Raw genomic sequence first — 12,501 nt, 5'->3', positions numbered from 1 at the left:
TCTGTTTGATCATAGCTTGCCTTTGTCAAGTAAAAGACTTGCATGGGAGAGCAGATGTCTTGTTTCTGCTTAGTTGGGATAGTGGAATAATCCACAGATGAGAGGCCACTGAATACAGAATGTTAGTTTATAAATGATTGATAGTTTTCATACAGGAATCCTTCTTCATATATTTCTCCTTTGCTATCTTTGTAAGAGCAGATAGGTTGATTTCTCTAATTGTAGATAATGTTCTTAATGTTTTGTATACTTTAACATGTCATCAGATATTAAAATTTTCATTGGCATCTCTGTGTATGTTGAGACTTTCTTTTTTTTTTGTATATTTCCTTTTCTTTTGGGATTCCCTTGACAGTTCTGTGATGAAAATGCCTCCTTCCATTTCTTGAAGTAAAACTTCATGATTTTTTAATATTACGTCTTTGTCAAGCTTTTCTCCACTAGCTCCTGTGTGAATGGACCATGCCTAGTAGAGCCAATGTAGTTAACAAAACATGAAGTAAGTTATAAAAGTAAAAGTGACGCACGTCATATACCCCATGCAACATGTGGCTGACTGTATGTAGAGACTTAACATTAAGTATACACACTATTCATTTTTATTTTGGGTGATAAGGAAGAGTTGTAGTTTTGGAATGATCTTAGCAATTTGCATTTATTTTCCTAGTGTGCTTGTATTTAGTAAGACTTAGAGTTTCAGAATCATCCCGACAATTTGCATGTATGTTCCTAGTGTGCTGTTATTGTCTGTGTTCTGTTCTTTTGTGAATCAGTTTGCTCTTAATATTGTTCCAGTCTGGGGGGAGCAGATGAGCTTCAACCTCTCATTTATAAAGTAGAACAGATGAGAGATTGGAAATGGGTAAGGGAGAAACCTTATGAATCTTGATATTGTTAATATGATTTGATATTATATTCATTTCAGATTTTTATTCCCATAAGGTTCGCTTACATTAGAAGATACTGTTGTCCAGATAGATTTGAGCCTGGCTAAAGTCATTCATCAGAAATGGAAGGAGTCTCTTTTGGTGAGTATATCCATATTTACTTTGTGTTTTTTCCCATTAAAAATGTTCAGTACTTTGTTACTGCAGCCATTCTTTAGCATTCAGATTTTTTTTGTTCTATTACAAAAATAAAAAAAAGAGAGAGAAACTTACATCCTGATTTGGTAGTGACAACATTTCTGGTGTAAGCATGAAGATGTTCATTGGACTTTTCAAACCCTGGTTATTTGCAATTTCATATGTATGAACATTGTTTTACTTTTGTATGCAAGTCAGAGTAGCCGAATGTGAATTATATTTTCTTGTGCCAGCATTTAAAGAGTATTTCTGTGTGCTAGAAAGTCAGAAGCTGAAACAAAAAACACCCTCCCAAAAAGAAAGGGAAAAAGTACTGTAATACAGTTGCCCTTGAGAAAAGAATGTTTACTTGAATGCCTAAGGCTTGAAATAATGATAAGACTAAGGTTAAATTGTAGTGATGATAGCATAGGGAGAAGGAAGTGAGAGGAAAGACAAAAAAAATCAATATGTCTGGCTAAATTTACAAAATGTAAATGTGTTTGATATATGGAAATTATGAAATAACTGTTCAGCCTGTGAGATCCGCTGTTTTGGGGAAATTATTAAGAAACAGAATAAAATTAAACAGTATTGTGCATGCATAAATGAAAGGAGAAATGTGTTTGCTGATTGTGAGAGCAACAAGTGCAACACAGGTTGAAAGCATAAACAGAGTAATATAAAATGTGGAACACTTGTAAACTGAAGTGACAGTTGCTGACTGAGTGGTATGAACAGGACCTTAATTCATAGGTATGTACTAAGCTAACGGCCCCTGGGGCCTTTACAAGCCTAGCCATAGGATTTCCCTGGCATAGTGCCACCCGATCTTAGTTCTCAGTGTCTCTGTCGAGTAGAGCCGCTGGAGTTATCCCCGGGGTGAAATTTCTGTTTCCCATCCACTCATCAAGATTTCTGTTGGAGGGTCAGCGAGGTGCTCTGCTTGACATGTATGTCTGTGGGTTATGAACATGTACCTCCAGCATGTTCAGTTAATTGTGGTAATGAGGTTGAGGTCTCTGGAGCTTGTCATGCAGAGGGGTTGTGATTTCTTTAGATTTAGCATTTCTAGCAGAGCTGGGTCAGACATGGCTTTGTAAGTCAAGCAGAGGATCGCCTCTAAGTAGGCAATATGAGACACAGACTAGTTGGAGTTTTTTGAGTCTGTCCATATAGGACAAGTGTTTAAGGCCTTGTATCCTCTTTGTGAGGTACTTTTGCAGCCTCTCCAGTTGTTGCAGGTGTCTAGTGAGGTACATTCTAAATGGATCATTGTACTCGATGATTCGCCTAATAAGGGAAGAGTAGAGGGAGACAATGACCTCTTTCTTCCTGGATGCAAAACCCTTAGTAATGAGATGTGCCACATAGAAGAACTTTCTAACCACAGTGACAATGTGGTGATCAAAAGAGAGGTTGCTGTCAACCTGTGTTCCCAGATCTCTCATAACGCCTTCTGTGTTCAGTGGACTGCCATCAGTGTGGTAATTCATGGGAACTGGGTTTTTCCCAAAGGGGATGATGACACATTTTTTTAGCATTGAGCTTAAGGCCATGGATGAGGTTCATCGTGCATACAGCTGCAGTAATCACATATGGGTTCTCTGCCATCAGGCAGGTCCTCGGTCGGCCGAATTCCAAAGTCTAGGTCCGGCGTCGGTTGTTGTCGCTTTCTTTCCTGACGTCAGTGTGACAGGGGTATATAAGACACAGCCGACGCCATATTCTCCAGTCTTTTTTGCCGTGCGATACCCGAAGCAGAAGCAGTTCGCAAGTGCTGGTCGGCCAGCTCCTGAATTTACGAAAAATTGGAAACCGAAGTCTTCTTTAAAGCTAAGTACCCCGTTGGGGAAACTTTTCTTGCCTCAGACCAATGTCAGACAAAGTTAACAGTTGTATTTTTTGTGGGAAGCAAATACCGCATAAGGATTTCCATTCCCTCTGCATACCTTGTTTAGGCCCAGACCACGACGTCTCGGGCTGTCGCTTTTGCGCTACTTTCAATAAACGCACTATTAAGCGTCGGGCGGAGTTCGCCCAACATTATTTTGGTAAAGCCTTTGATTATAAAATGTCGTAGGAGACTCCGACTACCGTTTTGTCCAAAAAACGCAAGGACAAGGACCGACACGCGAGGTCCGCGGTCTCCTCCGACACCACGCCAAAACCGGCTGCACGTGGTCCGGTTCTCAGTGAGACGCCTATGCAGTCCCTGACTACGGACGACACGTCCTTGGCGGTGTCTTCTGTACCCGAGACCGCAGGTACCTCGGCCCCTACTCAGACTACAACCACCGAAGCCACTGTGAGTGTAGAGCCTCCTAATGTGGACAGGTCCACTTCCACCCAGGGTGTCTTTAGACCCTCATCTTCCTTTTCCATTAAGACCTTTACTAAGTCCAAATCAGCCATGCATCCCAAGAGGCCTGTTGCTCAGGGCCCATCCCCAGGCCCCATGCCTAAAAAGCAGATGCTTAAAATGGCTGAGGATTTAATTACTCTTATCAGGGGTTCCCAACCCCCTCCAGACAAGAGACCCAGAGTGGAGGAAGATTCTCCTTCTTCTGAACAGGGCTCCATTTTCTCAGAACATTCTGATGTAGAGGAACACTCGTACTCCCCTTATGTAGATTCTGATGCAGAACAGTCCATTCCTTCTGTATCTCCCCCAGAGGATTTTTCCTTTGGGGAAACCTTGCACACCTTGAGGGAACACTTCCATTGGGAAGGCCAAGACTTTTCTGATTCCAAGAAAAGGCTTAGGGAATTTCTTTTGTTACCTCAACACAGACCTCTGGCTATACCTCCTGTCTTGGACATACTTGATGATGTTTACTCGGAGGCTTGTCTTAATCCGGATTCCCTGCCTCCTGCCCCAGTCAAACCTGATAGGTACTACAGAGTTCCTAACTCTCACCAATTTCTTTTCAAAAGCCATAATGCTGACCCTGAAACCATTTCTCAAGGCCCCAAGGGAATGAAGGCCTCTACTGCTAAGAATCCACTACCTTCCGAAAGAGAATCTAGATCCTTAGAAAGGTGGGGGAAAAAGGTATACACCTCGGCCACCCTAGCCATGAGGGCCTTAAATTGTCAGTTCCATATGCTTAAATATCAGCAGTTTCTGTTATCGCAATTAAGAAATAAAATGTCTCAACCTGAACAACCAGATTTGAAGGAATTGCAGGATATGATGCATAGTGCAGAACAAGTGGGTAAACACACCTTACAATGTGGCTATGATGCCTTAGAGGCCTCAAGTAGAGCGGCTGTTTCAGGATCAGTCATTCGTAGACATGCCTGGCTTAGGGAACAAAGCTTGCCTGATCATGTTAAAGCTAAACTACTAGATGCTCCTTTACAAAAGGATGTACTATTTGGTACTAATGCTGAGGAGATACTACGGAAAATGGAAGAAAAAGCTAAATCTATGCAGACTGTCAAGGCTTTTCTACAGGTACAACCACCTCGTTTTAGCAGAAATTGGCCTTCTAAAAACTAGTCCTTTCCAGCCACGGACAAGCCCCAAAGAGGTAGATACAGGCGCACAAGGGGCAGAGGGCAATCTCAAGGATCATATAGAGGCAGACAATAGCAAACTCCAGCACCAAGAGGTGGCGAAGACAGTGCACAACAATACAGAAAACAAACCCAATGACTTCTTCCTTTTCATGCCAAGCAAGTCTCAGCTGGCAGCTCCCTTGGGAGGAAAGCTGGCATTATTTACAAGAAATTGGCATATTATCACAACAGACAAATGGATCCTGGACATTATAAACAGAGGCTACAGATTTCATTTTCACACTCTTCCAAAAATGAGAGGCATGCCAAACCTGCCACACAATCAAAGGGCAGAGGCACAAATACAAATTTCAAAACTCATGGACATGAAAGCTATTCAAGAGGTACCTACTCACGAACAAGGTCAAGGTTTTTATTCCAGACTATTTCTGGTACCAAGGAAAGGAACCGACTGGAGACCCATTTTGGACTTATCCATCCTAAATACATTTCTACTGCACCAAAATTCAAGATGCTCACATTACAGCAGCTTCTTCCCATGCTGGGCAAGGAGTTTTGGCTGGTAACATTGGACCTCAAGGAGGCATACCTGCATGTCCCAATCAGACAAAGCTGCAGAAGATACCTCAGATTTCTTGCAGGTTCAGTCCACTATCAATTCTCTGCATTGCCCTTTGGCTTATCTACTGCCCAGAGTATTCACGAAATGCCTGGCATCAGTAATTGCCTACTGCAGACTTCAAGGGATACAAATTTACCCTTATTTGGACGACTGCCTGATCCAAGCGGACAGCAAGCACATACTTCTGGAACATCTGGCTTATGCAACACGGTTGCTGAATTCTCTGGGATACACAATCAACAAAGAGAAATCCAGGCTAACACCATCTCAGAAAATAACTTTCCTGGGTGCCAACTTGGACACAAACACCCAGATGGCCTACCTTATGCCAGAAAAACAGGGGCAACTAACTCAGTACTTCAAAATACTAGCAAATTGTACCAGGCTTACTGCAAGGAAAATCCTGCAGGCTCTGGGCTTCATGGCATCTTGCATTCTTTTAATCCCATGTGCAAAGTTGCATATGAGAAAACTTCAATGGTACCTAAAAAACCTATGGTCTCAACACAGCCACACTTTGGAAACAATAATACCAATAATTCCATGTTTGCAAAAGGAATTTTTATGGTGGGCCCAAGCATGTCAAACAAACACAGGTCTCCCATTTTGCAAGCCTCAAGCAGATCAAGTCATCACAACAGACGCCTCAGATTACGCCTGGGGGGCGCACATGACAGGCAGGTGCATTCAGGGCAAATGGTCCCAAAAGGAAAAGCACCTTCACATCAATCAAAAAGAAATGCTAGCAGCGATAAATGCAATTACAGCATTCAAGGACCTCCTGCATCCAGGACAATTATTGATAAGAACAGACAACACCACAGTAATGTGGTACATAAACAAACAAGGAGGAACACATTCATACCCCCTGTGCAGACTAGCCATGACACTTTGGAACTTGGCTCTGGAATGGCAAATCGAACTTCAAGCACAGTACTTGCCAGGTTTGGAAAACACGCTGGCAGACAATCTAAGCAGAAATATGACAGATCCGCACGAATGGAAGTTGCATCCTCAGGTGTTTACAAAGATAATCCAAATGTGGGGGAGGCCAGACATAGATCTATTCGCCTCCCACAGGAATCATCAATTGGAAAAGATGTTCTTCATTCCACATTGCTGCAGTCCTAACTATTGGGGTAGTCCGCTGTCCAGTCGGCCCGAATACCAAAGTATATGGCTGACGTCGGTCAGGGCGCATTAGACTGACGTCAGTACGTCAGGGTACTAATGCGCATGACCGACGTCATATCCTCAGTCTTTTTTGCCGCATGGTCCGATGCAGAAGCAATTTTGCGAGTGCAGGTTGGCGTTCTGAAAGTTTCTGAAGTCAGAGTTTCAGACCGAATCAAAGTTGGCTAAGTACCCCGTTGGGGATTATTTTGTTTTTTTCTTGCCTCAGTATTTAACCGGATGTCAGAAAAAGTGAATAACTGTATTTCTTGTGGGAAACAGATACCTCATAGGGATTATCATACTTTGTGTATACCTTGTTTAGGGCCTGAGCACGATGTTGTTGGATGCCGCTCTTGTGCTAGATTTAACAAACGCACTATTAAGAGAAGGTTAGACTGTGCCAGGTTAGTGTTTGGGAAGCGTTGTAATTATAAAATGCCGTCGGATGCTCCGGCCGCTTCGCCAAAAGCGCAAGGACAAAGCAGCAAAGCCTAGAGGGAAGAACCGACAGTCCCAGACGTCGGTTCTTTGGAAGGCTCAGTGGAGCCGGAGGTTCTGCCAGGTGTTTCTTTGGAGTCTCAGGGAGAGACTTTACTGTTACAGGATGTATCCTCTCAGGAAGTAGGCCAGGCTGAGGGGGCTTCTCAGGTGGCTGTTCTTCCCTCTCTTCCTAAGGTGGTTAGAGCCTCCCCTTCTGTTTCCAAGACTTCTTTGAGAGGCAGGCCAAGTGTAGCTTCAGTGGGGGTTTCTCCTAGTGCTTCAGGGTCTTTGCCTAAGAAACATATGCTTAAAATGGCAGAGGATTTGATTACTATGATAAGAGGTTCTATGCCCCCTCCTGATAAGAGGCCTAGGGTGGAACCTGAGTTTGAGAGTTTTGAGCAATGTTCGGAGGCTTCTGAGTCTTCGGCTGAAGACTTGCAGGAGTATCCTCCTTATTCTGATTCTGATGTGGATGATTCTACTCCTTCGGCTTCCCCTCCTGAGGATTTTTCATTTTCAGAGACTCTGCATTCCATGAGGGAGCATTTTAAATGGGAAGGTCAAGATTTCTCTGATTCCAGGAAAAGGCTTAGGAATTCTTGTTTTACCCCAGCATAGGCCTTTAGCTATTCCTCCTGTTCTGAATGTGGTGGAAGATGTTTTGCAGAGGCTTCCCTGAATCCTGATTCTTTGCCTCCTGCCCCAGTTAAACCGGATAGGTATTATAGGGTGCCTGAAGCTCATAAGTATCTTTTAAGAGTCCTAGGGCAGACCCGAAACTCTCTCTCAGGGGCCTAAAGGTGTGAAGGCCTCAGTTGTTAAAAATCCTGTCCCTCCTGATAAAGAGGCAAGGGCTTTGGATAGATGGGGAAAGAAAGTGTATACTTCTTCCACTTTAGCCATGAGGGCGTTGAATTGTCAGTTTCACATGTTAAAATATCAGAATTATCTCCTTTCACAACTGAAATCTAAGGTGGATGCTCTGGCGGAAGGTATTGAGTGTAAAGAGTTGCAGGATTTAGTTCATGTGTCTGAACAGGTGGGTAAACATTCCTTGCAGTGTGGTTTTGATGCTGTGCAGGCCTCCTCGAGGGTGGCTGCCACTGGCTCTGTTCTTCGTAGGCACGCCTGGTTGAGAGATCAGAATTTAGCTGAGCATGTTAAAACAAGGATTTTGGATGCTCCTTTACAGTCTGATGTGTTGTTTGGTTCACCTGTGGAAGCAGTCTTAAAGAAAATGGAGGACAAGGCTAAGTCTATGCAAACTGTTAAGGATTTTTTGCAGGTGCAGCCTCCGAAGTTTAGTAGAAATTGGCCTTCTAAGGAATGGACTTATCCTGCTTATGATTCCCAGTCTAGGGGTAGGTCTAGACGTGGTAGGGGCAGAGCTCAGGGTTCCTTTAGGCCTAGGACAGGGAGTTCCCCTGCTCAGACTTCTAGTGAGGGCAGGGGTCAGTCCTTTCGTAAGCAGACCCAATGACCTGCCTTTCCAGCTGCCAGTTCATTCTCGCCTGGCAGCACCTTTGGGAGGAAGGCTGTCTCTTTTCAAAGAAAATTGGGATTTAATTACCCAAGACAGATGGGTTCTGGATATCATTCACCACGGTTACAGGTTTTATTTCCATACCTTGCCTCTTTTCAAAGGCATGCCAGACATTCCTCCTCTACAAAGAACAGAGGCTCACAAGCAAATTTCTCTGTTGCTCCAAATAGGGGCCATTCAGCCAGTTCCTGTACCAGAAAGAGGCCTAGGATTTTATTCTCGCCTGTTCCTAGTACCGAAGAAGGGGAACACGTGGAGACCAATTTTGGATTTATCTATCCTCAACACTTATCTGGACATTCCCAAGTTCAAAATGTTGACGTTACAACAGCTTTTACCTCTGCTGGGCAAAGATCACTGGAGCTTACCTTCATGTGCCTATAAGACTAACTTGCAGGAAGTATCTGCGTTTTCGAGCTGGAAATTCTCATTATCAGTTCTCTGCATTGCCCTTTGGCTTATCTACTGCGCCCAGAGTATTCACAAAGGTTCTGGCTCCAGTGATAGCTTACTTCAGGCTAAAAGGAATTCAAATCTATCCTTACTTGGACGATTGCCTGATTCTGGCTCAAGAAAAGGAAGATCTTCTACAGCATTTGGAATATGTCATAGCAGTGCTAAGATGCCTAGGGTATTCTGTGAACGAAATAAAGTCCAGTCTAGTACCCTCTCAAGACATGTGCTTTCTGGGTGTGAGACTGAATACAGCAGCCCAGATGGCCTTTTAACCCCGGACAAACAAAAGAATCTTTCCAATTACTTCCATCACCTATCTCTTCAGTCCGGGCTGACTGCAAGGACAGTCCTTCAAGCCTTAGGGTTCATGGCATCTTGTATTCTGGTGCTTCCCAATGCCAAACTGCATATGAGGAAGCTGCAATGGTATCTCAAAATGTATGGACACAGCACTGCCAGGATTTGGACACTGTCATTCAAATAATACCTTGCATTCAAAAGGAATTTTTGTGGTGGGCTCAGGAATGTCACCTAAACAAGGGACTCTCTGTGACCCGGCCAGAGGCGAGTCAGATTCTAACGACAGATGCCTCAGACATTGCTTGGGAGCTCATCTAAATGGAAAGTGGATACAAGACAAGTGGCCTGCCAGACTACAGCATCTACATATCAACATGAAAGAGATGTTAGCAGTCCAGTTTGCATTAATGGCTTTCAAGGAATTACTTCTTCCAGGGCAGGTGTTGATTCTAACAGACAACACAACTGTCATGTGGTACATCAACAAACAAGGGGGAACACATTCTTACCCATTGTGCAGGCAAGCAATGATTTTATGGGAGACTGCGCTCAGCTTGCAACTAACTCTTCAGGCAAGGTTTCTGCCGGAGCACAGAACTCCTTAGCAGATGTGTTAAGCAGACAAATCATGGATCCCCACGAGTGGAAACTGGATCTTCATGTATTTCAAAAATTGACAGTGTCTTGGGGAACTCCAGACATAGATCTGTTCGCTTCTCCACTAAACCACCAGCTGCCAAAGTTTTGCACAAAGAGGTTTCATCACACAGCTTGGAAAGTGGATGCTCTTTCTTTCAGTTGGAAAAATCTTCATGTGTATGCGTTTCCACCTCTGCCTCTTCTTCCAAAGGTGCTTCTAAAGGTCAGACAAGACAAGCCAAGGATGATTTTAATAGCTCCAGATTGGCCTCGCAGCACTGGTACCCATTACTGAGGAGTCTGGTAAGGAAGCCTCCATGGCCTTTACCTTTGATTCCACACCTGTTGTCTCAGAGGGACGGTCATCTGCTCAATGTCAAGCTTCACTCTCTTCATCTAACAGCCTGGCATATTCTGTTTTGAAAGACAGCAGGTCTCAACTTCCTCAACAAGTTTTAAATGTGATTATGGAAGCCAGAAGACCTAGTACAAGGAAAGTGTACGCATGAAAAATGGAAGAGATTTTTATTTTGGAGTGCAGCAAACAATTTGGAAATTTCTGAGCCTAATTTGAGTGTGGCTCTTCAATATCTTACTGAGTTATTGGACAAAGGTTTGTCTTTCTCTTCCATTAAGATTCATGCTGCAGCAATTTCAGCTCACTATGATTGTGACCCACCATTGTTTTCGCATCCTTTGTTCAAGCAATTTCTTAGAGGGGCAAAGAATATAAGACCCCCACGTAGAGCTCCTACTCCTGCTTGGGATCTCAATTTTGTGTTGGAGAAACTTACTCTACAACCTTTTGAGCCTGCGGCTACTGCTGAATTGAAATACTTGTCATGGAAGACTGCTTTTTTGTTGGCCATTACTTTTGCAAGAAGGGTTTCTGAGTTGCAGGCCCTTATGGCAGTGGAGCCTTTTTTGATTTTTCATAAGGATAGGGTATCTTTGCGTACTAATCCTTCCTTTATGCCTAAGGTGGTTTCTAGTGTGGCTTTAAACCAAACTATTCATTTGCCTACTTTTTATGCAGAACCCCAAAATAAAGGGGAAAAGATTTTGCACACTTTAGATGTACACAGGCAATTGCGTTATTATTTGAGCAGGACTAAGGATTTTAGGCAGTCTTAGCAGTTGTTTGTTTCTTTTGCTTTGAGTTCACAGGGCAAGCCTGTGTCAAAACAAACTATTTCTAGGTGGATTGGGTGTTGCATTGCATTTTGTTATTCCCATCATGGCAAGGAGATTCCAGCTGGGATTAGGCCTCATTCCACTAGGGCTACTGCCACTTCAACAGCATTTCTAAGGGGGGTGGCAACTAAGGATATTTTGGAGGCAGCTACTTGGAGTTCAGTGCATACTTTCTCTAAGCATTATCACCTTCCTCTCTACTCTAAGTCTAGGGCTGGTTTTGCCACAGCTATTTTGCAAGGCATGTTGTCAGTTCCTGCTTCCTTATGATTTGCCAGCCTCCCTTACCTCTGCTTTGGGATTCTACCCAATAGTTAGGACTGCAGCAATGTGGAATGAAGAACATAGTACAGTTTTGTACCTACCATAAATGTAGATGTTCGAGGATCCACATTGCTGCAGTCCAATTTACCCTCCCTCCTTCCCCTCTGTGTTTAGGGGTGGTTGTGTAGGTGAGGTTGTCTTCTGCTAATTTTGTATATATTGTACATATTTTTGGTGCAGGTATGTTTGGAGTTTTTGGGTTTTGGCCTTATCTTTTCAGGGTCTTCTGACATCTGGGGCAAGAAAAGACTGAGGATATGACGTCGGTCATGCGCATTAGTACCCTGACGTACTGACGTCAGTCTAATGCGCCCTGACCGACGTCCGCCATATACTTTGGTATTCGGGCCGACTGGACAGCGGACTACCCCAATAGTTAGGACTGCAGCAATGTGGATCCTCGAACATCTACATTTATGGTAGGTACAAAACTGTACTTTTTGTTCAAGGACCTTTCATCCAAAGGCCTGGAGAGTGGACGCCCTTTCATTCAGTTGGACAGAATGGACAGTGTACGCTTTCCCACCTCTGCCTCTTCTGCCCAAGGTGCTCTTGAAAGCAAGAGCAGATAGACCGAAGATGATACTGATTGCTCCAGACTGGCCAAGACAGCACTGGTACCCACTCCTGAGGAGCCTAACACATACTCCTCCCTGGCCTCTACCTCTAATGCCTCTTCTGCTGACTCAGCACAGCTACAAAACTCTTCACAGTCAGCTGAAAACACTCAATCTCGCTGCATGGAAAATTCCTTACACCACAACAGACCCTACTCCCCAAAGAGGTGCAGGACGTCATTCTGGAGGCCAGAAGGCCATCTACTAGAAAGGCTTATTCCGCAAAATGGAAACGGTTTTGCTCTTGGAATGAGAAAAAAGGCCAGGACCTTAGAAAACTGAATTTGCCTCGGGTATTACAGTATCTAGCTGAGCTGCTGAACAGTGGACTTTCATTTTCCTCCATAAAAATCCATGCCTCAGCCATTTCTGCAGAATTCAACACGGATCCACCGTTATTCTCTCACCCACTTTTAAGACAGTTCCTCAGAGGGGCTAAAAATATAAGACCACCAAGGAAACAACCAGTGCCAGCCTGGGATCTTAATTACATTTTAGAAAAATTAACATTGCCTCCCTTTGAACCAGCTGCCTCAACAGATTTGCAATATTTGTCCT

The 12,501-nt window shown here is 43.8% G+C and overlaps 1 protein-coding gene across 1 annotated transcript in view; it reads left to right on the top strand.

Moving 5' to 3' along the window:
- N4BP2 (NEDD4 binding protein 2) overlaps window positions 1-12,501 on the top strand; it is a 1,502,684-nt gene that overhangs the window by 898,440 nt on the left and 591,743 nt on the right. Inside the window, exon 8 of the mRNA XM_044062929.1 lies at window positions 943-1,028. Within this exon, the coding sequence (XP_043918864.1) occupies window positions 943-1,028 (86 nt within the window). The remainder of the gene's footprint in view (window positions 1-942; window positions 1,029-12,501) is intronic.

The sequence above is a fragment of the Protopterus annectens genome, chromosome 2.part1, assembly GCF_019279795.1.
Source record: "Protopterus annectens isolate FY-2018-M chromosome 2.part1, PAN1.0, whole genome shotgun sequence".
NCBI classification, from domain to species: Eukaryota; Metazoa; Chordata; order Ceratodontiformes; family Protopteridae; genus Protopterus; species Protopterus annectens.
Note: the sequence above shows the minus strand (reverse complement) of the source record. Positions and strands in the feature narration are given on the sequence as shown.